Source organism: Protobothrops mucrosquamatus, unplaced genomic scaffold (assembly GCF_001527695.2).
Source record: "Protobothrops mucrosquamatus isolate PMUCROS unplaced genomic scaffold, P.Mucros_1.0 scaffold346, whole genome shotgun sequence".
Lineage (NCBI taxonomy): Eukaryota > Metazoa > Chordata > Lepidosauria > Squamata > Viperidae > Protobothrops > Protobothrops mucrosquamatus.
Genome location: NW_015386683.1, coordinates 422,747 through 445,209, shown reverse-complemented (window position 1 = coordinate 445,209; position 22,463 = coordinate 422,747). Strand labels below are relative to the sequence as shown.

General features: G+C 36.8%; 1 protein-coding gene across 1 annotated transcript in view; it reads left to right on the top strand.

The window, feature by feature from the left end:
• IP6K3 (inositol hexakisphosphate kinase 3) overlaps positions 1–22,463 on the top strand; it is a 30,599-nt gene that overhangs the window by 3,405 nt on the left and 4,731 nt on the right. Inside the window, exons 2-4 of the mRNA XM_015815520.1 lie at positions 4,445–4,840; positions 19,989–20,199; positions 21,130–21,308. Coding sequence (XP_015671006.1) covers positions 4,645–4,840; positions 19,989–20,199; positions 21,130–21,308 — 586 coding nt within the window. The 5' untranslated portion in view covers positions 4,445–4,644. The remainder of the gene's footprint in view (positions 1–4,444; positions 4,841–19,988; positions 20,200–21,129; positions 21,309–22,463) is intronic.

Here is a 22,463-nt window from a genome sequence, read left to right as displayed (position 1 = left end):
CTAGCGGTTGGTTCCCTTTTCTCAATGTTACCTTGTGTGATCTTGAAAACTGGGGCTTTGGGGAAGAAATGTGAATGCATAACAGTCATGTTAAAGCTACTCTTGGGAATAATACTGTATATTCTAAAAATCTGACTATAGTGGTAATTACATCTGACCCCCTAAGCCAGATAAAATTATTTTGCAACTTCCTCTATGATAATTCTGCTTCTGCCATTGAATGCAATGGTCAGGGAGTGCCCAGGGCTGACTGCCCATCTTGTTTCATTCTAAACTAGCACAGTTTCTTTGCAATGTTTCTGTTAAAATTAGCCATCTCACAATAATGAGTGCTAGTATTGTTTGTTTATGCATTTATTTATATACCATGTTTATTATTTTTATAAATCAAGGCAGCAAGCATATATAACACTCCTTCCTCCTGCTATTTTCCCCACAACAACAACTTTGTGAGGTATGTTGGGCTGAGAGAGACTGACTGGCCCAAAGTCACCCAATTGGTTTTCATGCCAGGCAGGACTAGAACTCAGGGTCTCTTGGATTCTAGCCTTTAGGGTATCCTTCACAGACCAGTGGAGTCTTGTTCCAAAGAGGGTGTCCTTAATACATTCAATATGGCAGTTTATATAGGTTGTGAAAGGATGCTACTGATTTTCCTTGCCTGAAAACAAATTATTATCATTTCTTTGAATTTATTAGCAGAACTAAAGAGTCATCTTGTAAGAGAGATGGTGGCATAAAAATTTAATCAATCAATCAATTAAATCAGTCCTATAGCCTGTAAAAAAGCACACATTGGATAAAAGCAGGTTCAATAGCTTGCTATAACTTCTAGTCATTGATTCGATCAATGAGGTTTAGAAATTGCGCAGCTTCAGAAATTCAGAGGAATCCAATTGTTGTCCAAACCAAATATACATATAATATATACGCTTTAAAAAAAAGTTGTACGCTTAACAGCCTTACCATATAGAAAATAGTTCCGTCACTTACATTGTTTCAACCTATGGCCAAATGAAGTGCTACCATTTAATAGCATTGAGGAAAACTTTGCACACAATTTTAGTTTTGTAATTATGGTTTCTAGTCTATCCTTAGTCTCTCTGAGGACAGGCATGAGAAACAAGAATTTTGTACAACAGCAAGATTAGAATATCCAAATGTTAAAAAAGGACTCCTGCCTCCTTTACTGTTGCTAGCAGAGAATGTTTTCATACTTATTGCTGCATTTTCTTCTTAGTTGCAGAAGATTTGCCCCAGTCTTCAGGTGGCCACCTGTAAGGGCAGCAAAACCTTTTTTTTAAAAAAAAGCTTAAGAAATGTTTAAATGGCACATTTTCTTGAAAATCACTTGCCTTGATTAGGTTCCTTAACTGAACTTCCAATTTGTGCTTTAAAATTTAACATTTAACGCTTGCAAGCTTACAACAGTACTGTTTAAATACTGTAAGTCAAAACCATCCTGCAGCATACATCCAGAATCAACTTCATGGATTCTTGTTGTCTACTAGTTAAAATCACATTTTTTCTAACATTTGTACAATCCTATCTTGTCTTCTAAACTGAAAACATAACGTCCCATAGGTCTGGTACACAATACTCCCAGCATGATCTCACTTCAGTGTTATTTAAGAACAGTATTATATTGGCAAATTCAATTCCCTTCCAAAGATTCCAAGCATGGAGTTTACCTTTTTTTACAGCAGCTGCATATGGGTTGACATTTTCAATTATGCTGTCCATCCTGACTGCAAAATCCCTTTCCTGATTAGGCAATGCCAGTTCAGTTTCCATTAGCATATATGTGAAGTCTGGAGGCTTTTTTGTCCCACACTTTACTTTATTTTACTTTATCCTGAATTGCAGTTGCCATTTTCAAGCCCAATCACCAAACTTGGACTACTTTCAAAACGCTTCATAATTTATATACAAGTTTAAAAGCACCAGTTCCACTACTATATGTACATCTCACCAGTGTTACCTGTTTATTCCATGACAACTGGGTTAGCTAAGGAATTTTATCAGGTGGTTTTTGAAAATCTAGACTTACAATAACACATTGCCTACATGTTTATCGATGCCCTCAAAAAAGGCCTAGGAAATAAGTGAAACAAGATTTTCTTTTGCAGAAATTATTGGGGTTTTTTTTTCAGAAAGTCTTGTTTTTCTGTTTGCTTATTTTCTCTTTAATAATACTTTAAATTTACTTTCCTCAAAACAGATGTTAGATAACTGGTTTCTAGTTTCTCTTACCAGTGTTATCACCCATAAATCTCTTTTCAAAAACTTAGGTCATGTTGACTGTTTCAGATGTGGTAACAGATTCCATTGTTGAAGAGAAGTTGAGTATTTTTATGAAAAGGTCAACAATATTTAAGTTAAGAATTCTTGAATGCTTGAGTATTGTCTGGCCCTGGGATTGATCTATCTTTAGCTTGTTTATCCATTTGATTTAAAACATAATCTCTCTTTATGACTATTAGTATCCATTGTCCAGCTTTCCCCAGCTGAAGCACAGGAATCTGTTCTATTTCTTTCACACTGAAGAGAGAAATAAAGAATTCCATTCAGTGTCTCTACTATTTCTCTATCCCCCTTTAGTACTCCTATAATGCTCCAATAGTTCAACTATCATTCTAACCAATTTCCTATTCCAAACAATCTGGAGATCTTTGTTTTTATCTTAATACTCTTTGCCAAGGATATGCAGGCAGGATAGTGACATAATAACATTATTGGAAGGAGCACAGATGGGGGGGGGGCAATTTCCTGCTTTTTTTAAAGTTTTCTCTGTGTATAAACTTATTGAATCTAATAACTACTTTTTGTGTAAAGAGTTTCCCACTGAAAATTGTCAGGAGACATAATGTTGCCTAGCAGTTTGCTGTCAAATTTCAGCACCATAATCTTAAATCTGGGGACAACAATAAATAGGCTTGGAAACAGCCTGCAGACTATTGTAATGGGTTAAATGACAATATGGAGCCAGAAGACATACTGCTGCTATTCCAGACCCTGAGTCAGACGAAGAGGCAGGTGCCATGATCCCACCTGGTTCTATTGATTTTCCTCAGAGTTCTATCCAGAATTTAATATAAGTCAGGTTATGTCATGTTAGAATGTCTCCTGCTCTCTACTTTCTACTATCTATCCTCTGTCATAAAATCACAATATATGTATGTTTGGTATGATCCCAGTCTTTATTGGCCCTAGGTACCTTGAAAGATAACAATACAATATTGTTTCTTATGCCCCTACTTTATGTTAAGGACATCCTAACCTATTGCATAACTTTAACTGGGTTCACATATAGCACTAAATCTTGTTTAGTTCGTTGAGTAGGCCATAATTATCTCTGTGAGCCACAGTCCAGAAAACTACATTAGGAACCTAATAGGAAATGTCAGCCCAGTCTTTGTGTTGCAATGTGTGCAAAAGTGAGGGATTCTACCAAAATTGAGTAGGTTGTCAGTCATAGAGGAACTGTCATGAATATCTGTAGTATAAACACCACAGGGTAAAAGATGAATCCTGAATCTTTGTAAAGTGAGCTGTAAGAAGTGAGGGGAGATCAAAACCTACCTCCTCTACCTCTATCTTTTTTTTTTTAAGGATGTTTTATATCTGTTAACATGGAGGTACAACTATAGTTTCTTTTCTTCCTTTCACCTGAAGTCCCATCAAAACTTATAATTGATTTATTTGAACAAAATAAATAATAAAATAAAATAAAATAAAATAATACAATAAGATAAAATAAAATGTCCTGATGTGACTTCAGGAGGGATGGGAAGAAGAAGAAAAAAATCTTCCCCAAGTCCTAGTGCTGAAGTAGGGAATGTCCTGATCTCAAATGTCTTTTGGAAAGATAGCTAGTGTGATGGTAAAATGATTCCCTGAAGGAAGGATAAATATCCCTTTTACTAACACTATATTGTTAAAGCCCAGACACTACTATTCACAGAGCAATATTAATAACTTTCTTGGTAGGGAACATTTTGCTCCAGGGCTCCATGAATGAAAGTTGAAAAGCCAACTGGGAGCAGCTTTGGGGTAAACAAATTGAGCATTTTTTTCTCAACCTGGATTCTGTTTAACAAGAGACAAGGAGCCCCTTATTAATAAGTTAGTGTTAGATGGCTGTCAGAATGTCCAATTAGGCTGCTGTCAGAGAAGCTATTTTAGCCTGATAGCTCTTCTAGTTTAACTTTCCTTATCTTTTTATTCAGATACTGCTATCTGTGCAATCTAACTAGAATCCATTTTAGTCTTTCAGACCTGGAATCCCAGAAAATACCTCACTTTTTTCCCAAAGTTAGGAATACATCCATTTCACATGTACAAAGTTATGGGCCAGGGTGCTAAATGTTATATGTTGTAACAAGTGCACTAGGGATGTGTTACAGGAGAAGGAGTGATACCATTTGCTTTTTTTTCCCCTCAGCTGTTGAATTTATCCTCTGGGGTGCAGAACAGTTCTGGAAGGATTATTGAACTGCCAGGGGGCATATATGCTTCATAGCCGAGTTCACTTGCTGCCATAAAAACCTCCAGTCACCTTCTGATCCTAGTTAGAGAGTGGCTCCTTCATTTGAGACCCAGCAACAACAATCAGAAAAAGACTCCAGTATCTCTGGTTACATCATGGTGCAGAATAATCTGGATATCGGGGAAACTAGGAAAGGAATCCTGCTGGAACCATTCATCCACCAGGTTGGAGGACATATGAGCATGATGAAGTATGATGACTGCACTGTCTGCAAGCCACTTGTCTCTCAGGAGCAATGGTTCTATGAAGCTCTTCCAACAGCAATGAACCAGTTCACTCCTCGTTACAAAGGTAGGGCTAAGACTCAAATCTTGAATGCACTTGTCTTGAAATAAGGGCCAGTAGATTCTGAATAAATGTAATACAGGCCATGTTGCAAGGTTAATACTGAGAGGTTAAGGGCACGAGTTTAGCAAATGTTGCTTATAAAAATATATCAGAAATACCACCTCTTCTGCTCCGGTTGCCAGGAAAGAAGTGAAGTTACTAGACCCTGTCGCACAGAGAAATGATATGTTGCTCAAAGCCATTAAAAATATACAGGGCGAGTTGTTAGCAACTTGTGAAAGGAAAGAATGAAATCTGAGACAGAAGCAAGTGATTGTTCTGTCTTTCTTGGTATTTGTAAGGCAAGATGATCTTGCGATTCAGATTGCTCTATAAAAGCCTCACTTGAAGCAGTTGTCCTGCCTTGGTTACCAAATATTATGGATGTCCATACAGCATTTATCATTTTTTCATATTTCTGTCTACACATTGTTCTTTGAGTACTTCATATCTGGAAACAACTTCCAGGTTTCAATGGAACTGTGTCTAAAAACCTACAAATATAAATATGTTATATGCAGAGAAAATGGAATACTGTAGGACGGTGATGGAGGATGGCACATGCCAATTTTTAAATAATCTGCCTTCCTAATAGGTAGGCTTGCGAAGAGTAAGAAAACAGAAAGACTGCAATACCTTTTGTGTGCTCTTACCAATTAGAGATGAAAAGTGACCCTTTTTAAATGATGCTGAAAGTGAGGGAGTGAATTACTTTGTTGTTGTTTGAAATCACAGATGATACCATGGATTCTGTTGTCCAATGGTCAGGTCCAGGAAATAATTGCACTGAAGTTATTTTAAGATAAGATTTGATACTGGTGATTCTCATTAGATTTTGGTAAGGTGGATTAATAGATGGGGAAAAAACCTCAGTGTCTTATCGGTCAGGATGCAGCCAGTGTTGCTTAATGCTTCCGATGAACAAACTCCTGTCCTTTAAAAGCTAGTTGCAGTTGTGACTGCAAACCTAGATGGTTAGAATCAGTGGCGGGATTAAAATATGTGAACAACCGGTTCTCTGTGTGGATGCTGCTTCCGGAAGTCCATTCTGGGCCTGGGCAACAAAAAAAATAGCTGCCGTTTCCGCCGAAGTGGTGCGAACCGTCTGAATCCCACCACTGGTTAGAATGCTTTACCACTTTTATACCACAACTTGGGAGGGGGGGGAGATTTAAAAACTTTGAACACCCATCAAAAAAAGGAGAAACAAAAGAAATAAAGTTATTTTCTAATACACAGAAACAGAAGAAGAAGCCAATTTAGTACCAATAGAAAGATCTTTAAAGTCCCCTCATTTAAGTGTTTTTTCCATTGATGCTCAGATATTTCAGCTGTGTCTGTAAGTTAGTCCTTTTGGACTTTGTAATGTTTTGATTCCATTTAAAGAAACCATCTGTGCACATTATACCTCCCATAATGAGATGATATCTCCTGGACTGAAAAAACAAAAAAAGGAAAAAAAGAGCCAAGCCTAAAGCTGACTAGCAATAGGATGGGAGGGAGCATTTTTCCGTAGCTTATTATTCATTATAATTTGATTTGTTTTAAATTGTGAGATTCATTATTGTAAAAACCTGACTTGGAAGGACTTAAATTGCAGAAAAGCTCCCATTCTGATTTTGATCATTACCCATTCCATATGTGAGGGGTCCGATGATCTTGAACTGGAATCCCTTTACATATCTCTTTGATGTTGTGGGGCTTTTAGTTGTCTTAGAAAGATAAGCCAATATTCAAAGAAATACTAATAGTAATAGCAATAGCAATAGTAATAGTAATAAAGTTGGAAGGAACCTTGGAGGTCTTCTAGTCCAACCCCCTGCTCAGACAAATGGTTGTCCCGTCTCTTCTTAAAAACTTCCAGTGTTGGAGCATTCACAACTTCTGGAGGCAAGTTGTTCCATTAATTAATTGTTCTAACTGCCAGGAAATTTCTCCTTAGTTCTAGGTTGCTTCTATCCTTGATTAGTTTCCATCTGTTGCTTCCTGTCCTGCCTTCAGGTGCTTTGGAGAAAAGCTTGACTCCCTCTTCTCCAAAGCACCTGAAAGCAGGATAAGAATAAAAGCACGAGGGAGTGGCAAACAAAAATACAAAAAGCTTTACACTACTTAATCAGATGGTATTCATCCCTGCCCATTTCCTGATGTGAGAAAGTAACATAAAATGAAATATTGGGCGATCAGATACACAATGCTAGCCTAGACATCTTATCTAATTTTGATGTTCATATCTGGAGCTGAAGCTCCAAAGAACTAGGACCTGATCCAGGATTTCATAATCTTTTGGCCTAATTCCCTTTCATCAGAAATAATGTGGGAAGATCTCTTTGCATTTAGCCATAGGTTTCCTTAGAGAAATGGTAGGATACAAATAACAGAGAAACAGAATACAAACAAGCTTTAAAGCAGTAGAAGTTGGGATAAATCCATTGCATGGTAATTATTTGAATGACTGTAATGTATTATGTAGGGGACTGCATTTAAAGTATATCCATAAATTCAAGTTTGAGGAGAATATAGCAATAGGATTTCCAAGATTTAGGATTATGACTGTGTTAAGCCAGTTCAATTTCTCTGGCTTATTTTCCATTTCTTGGCCTAAATTGCCTGTCTGAACCTTGTCTCCAATGTGGAAGTAAGATTCAGCTCCCAATCTGGTCAGTTTTCACACAGAATTTTTTTTTTAAAAAAAATGACTTATGCCAGCCCGCTGAACCTTTAGATTTGTTCTGACTGGGAATCAGAGTTTCTGAAAGATTGCCTATCAGATATTAATATTTTCTGTAAAAATATTTCTCATTATATCGTTACATTTTGCTGAAGCCATACTAGAACCCTGGCTACTTAATAGACTGTAAAATCAGGAAAACAAAACATAAATAAAGTACAAACCAGGTCAATAAAGCCATACACTAAACAGACGTTGCTTCAAATCAACAGTGAATTTTTGCATAATTTTGTTAAGTTGAATTCATGCAGACCCAGAACTTGAAACAAGCCCATTTGTGTAAGAGAAAACTTCATTATGAGATATAAAAAGAGCTTGCAGTCAATAATTTTCAAAATGGATAGGGAACAAATACATTGGTATGAATTATGTAATAAGAAATATCGCTGCTTCAACCAAAAATATTCCCCCATTCGCTCCAATTTTATAATATATATTCAGACTGCACATTGCTTCATTCTGCCCTGGCTGTGAAGCAATGGAAGACAGGCTGGCCCAATTAAAGCCCCTCCCACCCCATTTCTTTCTAAGAGGCAAGCTTTAAACATAAAATTGTCCCCCTGGGGCTGAGTTGGCATTTTTCCAGCTGAGAGCTATTTTACAAGAATGCCTGCATTTTAAGAGTTCTTATCTGAGCTCAGTAGAATATACAATCACCTCCCACATCTCTTACCTCATTCTTTTACCATTAACATGAAAACGTCAAGATGGCTCATTTTCCCTTGAAAAATAATGCATACTTTAGAGGCGTTGCTTGTATTTAAAAAATAATAATCTCTCCCTCTCTATAATTTTGCAGAAAAAGCTATGAAATGAAGAAGTCTTCTCACAAGTGCTAGCTCCCAATAAAATGTTTTCTGAAGTCCAAGTCTCTGTAATAGAGCTACCACATTTGGCCTGTAGAGTCCATATGGGCCTCTAGTCTAGATAGCAACAAAACTGTACAGAAAATCTTTTTTCCCTCTATCTTCTATATAAATAAAAATGTAAATGTTCATTTGTTCAAAATCTTAAATCTCCGAAAGTTCTTCACCGATTGCTTTGAAATTTTGACACAATGTTGCATTCGAATATGCACGTGTTTTTATATACCTATATTATATAGATGTCACACCTGTGACAGGTAAAAACATGCTTTTTTTGAAAAACAGTGCCATCTGTTGGACATAAAAGCAACACACGCTTTTACCAGACTGAGCCACAGCAACGCGTGGCCAGGTACAGCTAGTCATCTAATAATTATCTGAATTTTTGCAGCTTAGGTATGGTAGGTCTAATCTATAAAAAGTAGCATTTTTCCCCATCTTATTTCGTTGTCCCACTGTTATTTTTGGCTGGTTACTAGTGCCCCAAGAAGATTTTATACCCAATGGCAGATAAATTCACCCAGGCATGTTCTACAAATGTTATTAATCAACAGCTCAGTTATATGAATCTTTCACAGATACTGTATTTCATGAGGAATTCATTCAAAGGTATTCTTGTAATTACACTCAAAGGCAACTACTTTTTGGTGGGCAAAAAGGAACAAGACTTTGTAGTTTTCAGTATATAGCTTTTACTTTTAGCAAGAAGGCATTTCATGCCTGCACAAACCATAACATAAAGTGTTGTCATACTTTCAAAAAATTAAATTCTACACAAGAATACACACCCCGCTGCTTCAAATGGCAGTCTGGAGTGTTAACTCATAAAGAGGTTTGTTGGGAACTAGAAAGTTTCTTCGGGCAGCTGTTTGAAACTAAAAATATGGAAGAATGGGTTTTCAGAATTTTGCTTCAGATATTCTGCAGTACATGGCTGTAAATTTAATATCTTTATAATAAGGATCTACAAGCATGGCAGTGGAATTCCTAATTCGGGATTCTAGAATGAAATACAAATTCCACTGACTAGTCCCCTATAATTTTTTAGGGCATGCCCCACCAAAAAACCCTACATCTGTCCTGCTATCAACATATCTTTAGACATCACCTTTGAAAAAATCTGAAAGCTTTCCTAGAAAACTAAAGGTCAGGCTGAACGTCAGTAGAAATCGCTCTATATTTTTGGCATGGATTCACCACTGGAGTTATGGAGTTAGATATTTTTATAGAGTTGCATATATTTATAACTCCTGGAGGTTTTGTGGTAGTTTAAGAGCCATTATGTAATGATATTACTTTGTAAAATGTTGCCCAGCTAACGCCAATTAAATCTACTACAAGCTAGCACTATTTCAGAAGGCTACTTCCAGATAAAACCGTCTTTTTATTCATTTCAGTACAAATTAGACAACCTTGAAACAAATGCCTTTCTTTGGGCAATATCTTCTCTCCCAAAATTACTTGTCTAGTTTAGAGCTCATTATGAGATTAGACTTATTTTCAACTAGGTGTTGTTCAGGTTTACATTGCACATGGCAGTAAATAAATGTGCCTATTCGTTTAAAAATACACAGCCAGGAGCAGAGCTATAGAGGCTCAAAGCAAAACAGCTTCTAAGAATTGCTGAGATATTTCTAACCTGATACCTTCTGTAAATATTCTCCTCTGCCTGCCATTGCCATGTACAAAGCCAAACAGATTTGAGCCCTGCAGAAATAAATGTACAGAAACTATGTTGCCTATGTTGATGAATTCTACAGTCATATATATCATTCATGTTGATGCAATGAGAGTCTTGATTGTTTATGCTGCAACAGACTAATTGGAATCTGGCACATTGTTTTATTTGCAAGCCTTTTTCAACTCTCATTTTACCTAAATGGCTTTTTCTACAGTATCCACAGTACCTTCCAAACATGGATCATGATGTCAGGATTTTTCTCCCCATTATCCCTAGGATTTTGTTCATATAGAAAGCTAAAGTTTACACCTGGCCTACATTCCTTCCCTTTTCTCTTCTGTGAGGGGAAGGAAGATAGGAAAATGTATACTTGGCAGGCAACCATCTTCAAGTGCACCTAAAATGTGGAGAAAGCAAAAGCTTGAAGGTGGTCAAGAATTTTACCAGTTTGCAGTTGTCCCCAGTGGATTCCAGCTGGCCTCATGGGAGCAGTAGACACAACTCCAATAGGAGATTTCTTCTGCATAGGACAAGATGTAATGGTCATTTCTTTGGAATAAGTCACAATTGCATAATGTAGCCACTATTTCAATAAAAGTGGCCAATAACTGAATGATTAGTCTTTTAAATTAGTATATGCTAATTGCATCCTTTAGTTATCTCAAGTCATTTTGAGAGTCATATGCACTACACACAAAAAAAACAGGCTATATTGTAAGCTAGTAGAAAGATTATCGTATCAGGATAGGCTATAGCCTATTGAAAAAACACAATCACTTAACCAAAATTCAGAGTTTACTAAACACCGCCACCAAGCTTTCCCAAGATGCTATTTAAAATCCAACTATACTATGGCTTATCACAATGTATAAACCCCACCATAAGAAAGAAAAAAATCTTGTTCTATGGTCTCTCTTCATTGGACTGTTGAACAGTCCTGCAGCATCCAAAAGCTTATAACTTTGCAACAGTTTACTTGGTCCTAATGTTGTGGATTTTGAATTTTTCCCATCAGCCAACAGTAGCATGAGCCCTTCATCCAAACAATTTGGAAGCCTGAACAACAAGGGGAGATCCACTTATTTAGTTCTTTTCTACTCAGTTACCACATTCTTGGTCAAGAAAAAAATATGCAGGAAATGGTCTTATGGTGTCCCTCACCTATTAAAGACCTCCGAATGTTTCTTTTCAAAACAAGCAATTTGAAAGCAATTCATAGAACATAGGAAGAATCCATTCTTTTAGGTTAATCCGTTCATATTAGTTGCATTCTGGTTTTACTGCTGGTTTATAGTTGATCAATAAAATGATCCGCCCTCTTTTAGAATAAAAAACAGCCAACATTTATTGCATACTTAAGACTCTCAGTCTGGCTTGGTTCTTCAGAGCCCTTCCCGTACTTGTCAGTCTATTCCAGCTCATAAATTAGGGTTATTTTTAAATTGTTTTGCTTTAATGATGAAAAGTGCCTCTCTACCTGACAATTCAGGACTGAATCTGTCCCCATTTTTAGATAAAGCACAAAAATAGACAGCTTGATTCATGAGTCAGAATGGCCTTCTCCTGTCTCTTTGGGTACACAGAGCAAGCATTTTTAGGCAATAAGAGGAAGCTGATTCAGCATGCCTGACATAAAGAGGAGGAATATATGAAAAGCTCTACTTTGATGTCACATGATCCAAAGACTAAGAAGATTAAATCTGACAGTGAAATTGATACATTATCACACTAAAACCCTCTGATTCACACAAACCCCTTGTTTCACATATTTCTTCTTCATTTTTATAAATTTAGGACTGCAATACAGATGCCAGGTGTTGGATGAGATATAGATTTGTCTTTCAGATATATTCTTGTTTTTTCCCCGGTCTTATTTAAACAGATGGAAAAAGGAACACTGTCCAGATTTTCTAGTAGGTGAGAACAGGTGTTTAGGACATCTTGAGACCTCTGAGCTAGGAAAATGTAATGAATGTTAAATACAGGCCAAACAAGGTTAGTAGAGTAAGAAGATGCTGCCATGCAGCAACTTTTTGGCTGTGCAATTTTAAATGAATTTTAGATGCATTCCTTGGAATCCTTTGGTATATAAATTATTTTTAAAAATTGACCACAAAAAATACAATTTCTTGTCAATGTCAATTGTTGGAAAAAATAAGAATGTCAATTGTTTATGCTGAATTTTGGGATGAAAACATTTCATATTCTAGCACAACTTCTACATTTAGTATCTGTGGGTATATTTAATTTATAGACTACCTTAACAACTGTTGTAAGTTATCCCCTTACTTCTGTCCCTTGAAAAGCTTGAGCTACAGATCCTAGCAATCTCCATATTGTGAACAGTATTCAGGGTTTTTTTTATATACATATATGTAAAGGTATAGCTTGAGATTAAAAATAGTCATTTGGCAACTTTGCTTTGCCATGACTTCACCATCTAAAACTTAGAATTATTCAGACACTGTTTCAGGTAGCTCATGTTGCTGAAGGGGACCCTGCATATAAAAGAGCAATGCTATGTAAGACTCTCAGTAGGGGGCAGCTAAGAGGAAGTAGCGCTAGAACTGAAAATGCAATGCTTACTAAGTAGAATCTGTAATATCCTTGAGAAGATGGCCCACTATCACTGGTGTGTCATCAAAAGGTCAAAGATGCCTTATGTTCAAAAGTAATCTGTCATTTGAGACTATGAGCTGCAACTGTGTCCCTGCCAGGCTTTATTGGGAAAGGCATAAATATGTCAAAGGGTGTCTGACACCTCAGCCATGTGAGCCCCATTTAAGTCAACAGGAGAAGCATGGCTGAAATATAGAATTACAGAGCACTGTTTAGTACATGGAATAAATACTTAGGGTTTTTTCTTCAAAATTGGACTTGCCTTGTCATGATACAGAATTAGTCCTATGCTTTTTGAAAGTAGGAAAAGACTGAATAAGTGTGATTTCTCACACCCGTTTCTTAGCCATTTCCCCCTTCCAATCTTTAGTCATTTTGCTTTTTAGTAGCTTAGATGAAAGGATTGATAGAAGAACCAGTGGGAGAAGCTGCAGTTTCTTTGTCTATCACAGCAGGTGATTTTAATAGTACAGAATAAATCTGTAGCAGACCTAAATTGAATGTAAAGATCTACGGCTTACCTAGATACACAGCCCCAAATTCTCTGCTGTAACAGTGTTTGCAGGCTTCTGGCACTATCCAACTGGGAGAGAAATGTTTTTTTGAAAACTTTCGGACAGTGCACATTAAGATTAATTTCTTTGCCTATTGAACCCCTGGGTTATATAATGGCACATACTAGTCCCATTCTCACTGTGGGTATTTATCTCATTTTGAAATGGCAGCAATTTTATGTCTTAAAAAGCCATTAAGCCCAAATCCTAGCTTACTGGTACAATGTTACATAACTGAAACAGACTTGGAGGATAGCTGCTTATTTAACAGTGATTTTGCTCAACTGTGATTTGTTGGCTAAGTCATTTTTGGCTGGATATTACATATACTATATATCCAGTTTTGGTCATCACAATATAAAAAAAGATATTGAGACTCTAGAAAGAGTACAGAGAAGGGCGACAAAGCTGATTAAGGGGACTGGAAGGCAAAACATATGAAGAACAATTGCAGGAATTGGGTATGTCTAGTTTAATGAAAAGAAGGAGCAGGGGTGACATGAAAGCACTGTTCCAATATCTAAGTGGCTTCCACAAAAAAGAAGGGGTCAACTTATTCTGCAAAGAACCTGAAGGCAGAACAAGAAGCAATGGGTAGAAATTAAGAGAGCCAACCTAGAACTAAGGAGAAATTTCCTGACAGAGCAATTAATCAGTGTAACAATTTGCCTCCAGAAGTTGAAGATGCTCCAACATTGGTAGTTTTTAAGAAGAGATTGGACAACCATTTGTCTGAAATAGTACAGAGTTTCCTACTTGAGCAAGGAGTTGGATTGTGTTGAATGAAAAATCTTCATCAGGGTCTAGTCCAAACTGGAAATAAACAAAATGGAGACTGCTTTAGAAAGAAGGTTGCAGTTTATTGAAGAGGAGAGATGGAAAGATGGCTCTGGGAAAAACTGACCACATGAAGTAGGGAGTGGTGGGTTTTTATACCTTCTTGGCTTTTGTTTGGAGTTGTTCCTGTGGCATGAACTTTGACCTGAGTCTGAGTCTGATGGTGGGGGATTAATCCTATTATGTCCCAAAGGTCATATCCTGCTTCCCTGGGGCTGATGGTTGATGACTGTTGGATTTTTTGGTATGAGGGATTGTTGATTCTAGGGATCTTTGTCTTTCTAATCCCAGTTTCCTGGCTCCAATCTTTCTGACAAGATTATCACATCTGCATTTCTGCAAACCTGGTTTCTGTTTGGGGCAGAGAGACTTGGGGGGGGGTTGGTTTCTGCCTTTAAGATCCTTTGGGGAGATATAATATTCTGCCTTTTAATATTCCCAAAAATATTTCTTTCTCGGGTGGGGGGCTGACTTTTCACAACTGGAAGGCCTCCAAGGTCCCTTCCAACTCTTGTTATTCTGTTATTATGCTCAGCCATCAATATGGTTTTCAAGACCACACTAGCTTAATTCATTCAATAACTAATCCAAAATCAGACATGCATTTTAAAACAAAGTAAATTGTTTGAAGTCAGTTAGAGTATATGGACCACTCTGTGCTTAAGGCAATTGTCAGAAAGATTATTATTCTGTGAAGTCCTTGGTGCTTTCTGAGCTTGTTTTCTTGCAGGCATTTCATTACCTGACTGGGTAATGAAGATACTGATAATGATTACCTAGCTGGGTAATGAAGCATCAGCAAAATAACAACCAATCCCAGAGAGCACCAAAGACTCCATAGTTCAGCTCCGAGTTACTATATTTTCTTCTATTAGATTATTATTCTCTCTGTTTCTGAAGATCAGACATCAGAGCAGGCCTCTAATGGTTCCAGTGGCACAAGAGAGAAATATCAAAATACTTGCAGGGGGGGGGAATAACATGTTCAAGTTCAAAAGAAGCAAGGGGTACTATTTTGTCAATGTTATCCCCTCCCATGGACACTGCTGGAGGATCCTGAAGTTTTTCAGAAATAAAAAAAAATGTAGAACCCTTTAGTTGTGTGGAGAACATGATGAGCTCATGAGGACATGGCATAGTCACTAGCTATAAAATGATGACCATGTTTGGGGAAAGATACAGAAAAAAATGCATGGAAGAAAATGGAATTGAGTGCTCTCATGAGTGCCTGGTTGATTTACTGATATCGCCTGTACTATCATAGAGGGTGGGAAAATAAAGATGTCACTAGCCACAGTTATCAGCAATGGCCACAACAACCAGCAACAGGGATCACTACCTGTTTGGCACAGAGAGGAGACTGAAAAGTGAGTACAGTACTATTAACTTCTCTCTCTAAGTCAGGGGCAGTGGTAGGATTCAGCCGGTTCGTACCACTTCGGCAGAACCGGTAGCTATTTTTTTATTGCCCAGGCCCAGAATGGACTTCCGGAAGCGGCATCCACACAGAGAACCGGTTGTTCACATATTTGAATCTCACCACTGGTCTAGGATCTTCAAACTTGGCAACTTTAAGACTATGTGCTAGCTGAGGGATTCTGGGAGTTGAAGTCCACAAGTCTTAAAGTTGCCAAGTTTGAAGACTCCTGCTTTAAGTTGTCTGCATTTTGTAGATGGGTGCTTTGATGGAACTTTTAATATGCCAATAATTACTGAATAAAGATAAAATAATATAATTTTAAGAACATGCTATAGTTTTAAGGTATCTGCAATATTCTTTTCACTGCAAAAATAAATTAATGCACTTGTTATCTCAATCAGAAGGGTAAAATACTGGGCATTATTCTCTTATTAGAAATTCTAGGAAGCTATTTCTTTATCTGCAAAGTAATAATTTGATCTGTACAAATAGTTTGACCTCTTCCATCACCCCCTTTTTTCTTTTGTGTTGTTGCTTTTGTTTCATCTTTGAACAAAGACTATAATTTTCATTTCAGCCCTGAGCTACAAATATCCTCCTTTATTAATATAATTTTTGCTTGCACTATTCCCATATGGAGTTTTGAGAGCGAGTTTGGTGTAATGGTTAAGGCAGGGATCCTCAACCTTGGCAACGTTAAGACTTGTGGACTTCAACTCCCAGAATTCCTCAGCCAGCAAAGCTGGGTTAAGGTGCTGGCCTAAAAACCAGGATACTCTGCATTCTAGTTCTGCCTTAGGCATGAAAATCAGCTGGATGACTTTAGACCAGTCACTTTTAGTTCAATTCATTTCACAGAATTTTTAAGTGGAAAATAAGAGGAGGAAGTGGTGTGTATGTTTTCTGCCTTGAGTTATTTATAAAGTAATAAAGGCAAGACAACAATGTAGTAAATAATAGAGCCGTAAAAGTAAACAAAAATGTGGATGCTGTTTTTAAGGTAAAAACATATACCATATGTCACAAAGTATTCTACAGTATGACAGTGGGTTGTTGTTGTTGTTGTTGTTTAGTAAATAGGCTTGGGAGAGGAGGTTAATAAAATAAGTTTTAGAATTTTTCTTGGTTTATGGTCAACATTACAAGTGAAACAACTACTTAATTTGCAATTACTGCCCAAGCAAAGAGTATTGAAGATAATACAAGTCCTTTACCCATTACCTCTGAGCCTTCAGCATTTGGAAAATGATACAAACATATGAGAGGACTATTCTAATTTGATTGTGTCGTGTTTGTTCCACGTTTAGAAGAACTTCTTCTAAAATATTTCAACAAGTTTCTACTTTCTTAGTAACTGGCAGCTCCTACTTTAGCTTTCCATGGTGTATTATTTTAGGGATTACTCAAATGTCACATATGTGGCAATATGAAAAAGGGCTTGTTCTATTTTAGAAGCAAAGCAGCACACTAGATACTGTAACTAAAGGAAAGGTTAAGACTAGATAATATGGTTATATACTACTTTTTAATCCCAATTTACATTGGGTTGAAATCAAATCTTAAAGTAATCTTCTTTGCATGATTTGGAGTTTATTTGATTTCCAAAGATGATTATCTCATCTGGGGAAATTAAAGGCAGTTCATGCTCTCTTAGCACTCAATAATGAAGCTCACGGGAAAGACTGTGTATAATAGTAAATCTGAACCTTGTAATCAGACAGCTTCAGAATTCCTATGGAATGGGCATTGGAATCAATTTGAAATGCAGGAATAGGTGCTAACTAGGATAGTCATAACTTGTCTTTTACAGAAGTCAGTCCTGGAATTAAAGTTATGTAGACCAAGTTTGGTTTAATTATAAAGGGTTTTGAAATCTCCAGTCAACAGTAGCTATCTCGGCAACAAATTAAGCAGGTATACTAGACTTTTCTAATGAGATGTAGTATATTTTAATTTATGATAATTATTTCTAAATATCTATCTATCTCTTTATCTATTTATCATCATCTATCTGTCTTAAGCTGTGAAGACTTTATGCAAATTATAGTTAATTTCTCTCCTCTCTCTTTTGGTGCTGTGAAGATGGCTATCTATCAGAATACAGACAAAGTTTTCCTGCCAAGATTCCTCTAGATCAGGGGTGTCAAACTGCCGGCCTGCGGGCCGGATGCATCATGCCAAAACCGCACCCACCCCATTGCTGGCAATGGAAAAAAAGTTGCAATACGTCGCAACATGTCACATGATGTTGCGAGTTTGACACCCCTGCTCTAGATTCCTCTCCGTACCCAAGTTGGAGGCCAGGGAATCATACTGAAAGGGGAAAAAAATGGAAGGAAAGAAAGAAAGGGGGTTATTCTAGTTGACTGTGTAGTTTAACTTATATCCTTATTCTCTACTTTAGGGGGCAATTTGACACGCCCCACATTCTGACACAAGGATCAGGCCATTGGAGTATATAATTTGTTTGCCAGCCTCCTGTAACTCAGGAGCTTGAGCACACAGCAAGAATTTTGGATCAATATGAACATGGAGAGCAGAGATTGATTATCCCCCATCCACCGTTGACTTATCCACATACTTTAAAGGAATGGCGGCACACCAAAATAAAATATATCTGTCATCCCTTCAGGATAAACTAGGTCAGGAAAAAGACACTACATAAAATACTGGGGACTCTATTTTACTGATATAGGCTATAATAATAGAATCTTGAAATCCTGTCAGTATTTCTTCTTCTCTACCTCTTATATCAAAGAGAATCAAGGCAAAGCAATTTTGAGTTTCTTTCTCATACTTCCTTGTTTTATAATAATAATAATAATAATAATAATAATAATAATAATAATAATAATAATAATAATAATAATAATAATAATAGTAAAGTTGGAAGGGACCTTGAAGGTCATCTAGTCCAACCCCCTGCCCAGGCAGGAAACCCAAGCCATTTCGGACAAATGGCTGTCCAGTCTCTTCTTAAAAACTTCCACTGTTGGAGCATTCACCGCTTCTGGAGGCAGGTTGTTTCCTGGGCTAAGTTCATGTTTTCCTAATAGTTGCTGCAGGAGATGAAGCAGGAGAACTAATTATCAATTTCTGTACCCTAATGATTTCTTAACTAATACTTCTTCACACAACCAAACAATCCCTGTATATGGACATCATCAAATGGAGTATATATGATTAAATGACAATACTATTGTTAAAAGGAGGTATAGCAGCTCAGTTATAGAATTAAAAATATGGTCAGGTGCTGACTGTAAGCCACAAACTACTCATGTGCAAGTGCTAAGCTAAGGAAGAAGGAAACCAGTAAGGCTAAAACATATGAAGAACGATTGCAGGAATTGGGTATGTTTAATCTAGTGAAAAGAAGGACTGGGTGACATGATTGCAATGTTCCAATATTGGAGGGGCTGCCACAAAGAAGAGAGGGTCCACCTATGGATGGATGGATGGAAACTAATCAAGGAGAGAACCAACCTAGAACCAAGGAGAAACTTTTTGACAGCGAGAACAATTATCAAGTGGAATGGCTTGCCTTCAGAAGTTGTGGGAGCAACATCCATGGAGGTTTTTAAGAAGCATTTGTCTGAAATGGTATAGGGTCTCCTGCTTGGATGGAGGGTTGAACTGGAGGAACTCCAATATCCCTTCCAACTCTATTATTCTATTCTGTTATTTTGTTATTCTTTCTATGATCACGTTTTAATGCTGTAAAAAAGAAGAGTCGAATGAGTAGACGGACTCAGTTACAATGGCAATGTGTGCATTTTTGAAAGATCTGTAAGACCAGGTTAGGGACAAATTGTGATGGAGGAAACTATGGGCTCACTAGAAGCTGACCCTGACTTAAAGGCATTTAATCAATCAGTTTTCTTCAAGGCCATCTCTGTACTTCTCTATAAAGTTCCAAATAAACATGGTTTGAAATAAATGCCAAACAAATAAAAAGAATTCATCTGTAATCTGATCAAAAGTTACCTAATGCAGCATCTTCTTTCCACAAAGGCCCACCAGAATTTGATGGGAAGCTTGAGGGCTGAAGCATTCTCTTAATTGCATTCCCTAGAAATTTGTAACAAGAGACTTGTTGTTTCCATTTTGTAGCTATAGACATAGTTAATACTTGTCATTGCTTACCTTTCTTTCCATGAATTTATTTCTGATCATTAAAAATCATCCACAATGATAGTCATCACTGCATCCTGTGGCATGTTTAATAGCAGTTTAACTTTGTATGAAGAACTACAGTTTATTTCATTTGTTCTGAATTTGAGGGTTCTCAAATTAGCAGTAAACATTTGTTAAATTAGAAAACAAAATTTGGGATTGTATCAGATTTTATGTATATGAATTTACATATCAGTTCTCCCAGGTTGATGCAATTTATTTTTCCACTTAAAGGTGTAATATCTGTGTATCTCAAGAAGGACAGTATCGGAAATCTGAATCTTGTAGCCTCTCCACACACAGATAATCACAATTCCTTGGATAACACCTCAAAGGAGTGTTCAATGACAATATGGCAGAAACTCAACCAAACAAAAACCAGCAAGAATGATCACACATTTGTCAAATGGAATCACAGCCAATTCACAAATGTCATTGAAAGCAGGTAAGCAGTACAAAAAGCCAGCAATGCAGTACAAAAGAAGGAAGCTTAATTTTCTGGTTACCATCCAGTAAATTACTAACATAAATCCCACATTTATGTATGGGCTTTGCCCCACTGATGAGTTCTGGAATTATCCAGTTATTTTGACTTGCCAACAAACCGTACTAGCATGAATATTTTTAAATGATCTGTTAGATTTATATTGTACCTATTCCTCCATTGCCAATCACAATCCTGCCTCTATTTCCAACCCAGATACTGTACTTGATTTCCATCTAAGATGGCAAAGTCAAACAATTTTTACACACCTTGAGGCTGCCCTTGGACAGAATAAGCCGCTTAACTTCACCAATATAGTAATTGAGGCAGATGGTCTATTTAATCTTCTTTTATTGGCAGGAGGGAGGGAAGAGGCATGTTAAGCTCACAAACATTTTTCTTTTAGATAAAAGTGGACAAAGTCTGAATTATTTGCACAATTTGGGGGATTTATTCTCAGTTAAAATGTTGGTTCATTGTGCTGTTCTTAAACTATAAAATATAGTTTCCCTATGTTCATTAATCAGAAAACTGCTTGCTGATCACGACTAACTGATAACTGTGTGCATTACCTATATGTAAATAGTGCTACAATTATTAACACTGGGTAGGTTACAATCCTTAGCATTCTGTCTCACAATGAAGATTGCAGTTTAGTGCCCACATTCTTAAGGGTAAGTCAGACTGAACTCAGTGAGGGTTTCTTCTAAACAATGTACCAAATGGCTCTGAATTGTGGACTTGCAGAATTTTACTTCTGACTACATGAGTTTAAGACTATGTTAAAGTCCTGCTGAAATTACAAGGATTTAGAAATACATATATGCTGAGATTTATAGTAGTAATCTTTTTCTTCCAGACAATAAGCTAATCAGATTCCTTTGTGTCTAGCTGCCATGGGAACACACGACTGCAGTCTGATCTTCAGTACCATCAAGATGTATCATCACTTATGGAGGATGCCAATGGGAACCAACAGGCAAATAACAGCTTTAATCCTTGGGGATTGCATTGCCACAAACAGCACCTAAATCGCATGTCTTCCAAAAATAATGAGAATAAACCTCATCGTATCTTTTTTCCTGAATTAGCCGAACAGTACAGTACACATGTACAATTGACAACTTGTACTTTTTAAAGGCTACTAGTATTGTAATAAGTATAAACATAAAAGGGACAGTATATCAAAAGTTTAAGCGCACTATGTTAATGACAAAACCTACATCTTAAGTCTAAATTACACACTGGTTTTCTTGGTAAATATGGATTTCAGTGGGACCAAGATTGCAACAATCTAAACCTTAAATTTGATAAGAATAGCAATAGCACTTAGACTTATATACTGCTTCATAGTGCTTTACAGCCCTCTCTAAGTGGTTTACAGTGTCAGCATATTGCCCCTGACAATCTGGGTCCTCCTCATTTTACCGATCTCAGAAGGATGAAAGGCTGAGTCAACCTTGAGCTGGTGAGGAGTGAACCCCTGGCAGTCAGCCGAATTAGCCTGCAATACAGCATTCTAACCACTGCGCCACCACGGTTGATGAAATTTACTCTCAAATATTTTGATCTGGATTAGTCTATAATAGGGAAAAAATGCAGATTTTAATTTATTTAGCATTTAACAATTATCAGAAAGACAGCTATGTATCTCCAGTATAGTAATAATTAAAAGTGTTAATCTTCTTTATACATCCTATTTCTGGATATTCCTATAACAAAAGTGTTGCTATAATCTATTTGGTAAACATTTGCAGGAAACCAAATTTGCATCTCATATATTTTTGAGTTTCACTGTTTATATTTGGTGTGTAACAACTCAGAGTTTTGGATTTTTATAATCCAGATTCCACAATATTTAAAATATTGCATTTTCACTAGAATGTTATAAAAAGTCACAACAAAATTTTGAATTTGTGCTGAAAGTCTTTTCAGGTATATATATATTTTTAAAAGACTACACACTTAGAAATTGTATTCAATGAACCATGATATCCATATCCTAGTAGTATCTGAAAGGCCAACTTTGTAATTAAAACTACCCTTCAACGTATGTACATTGATTGTTGACCTCTCTAGGAAGAAATATTCTATTGACCTTTGCCAGGGATAGAAAATGATGGACAGATAGCTCTGAGACATATTTCTCATGATAAATGAGCTGAAATGGAAACAAGAAGCTAAGCATGGAAACTAATGGAAAACTGCAAAGTAAACCTAAGTAA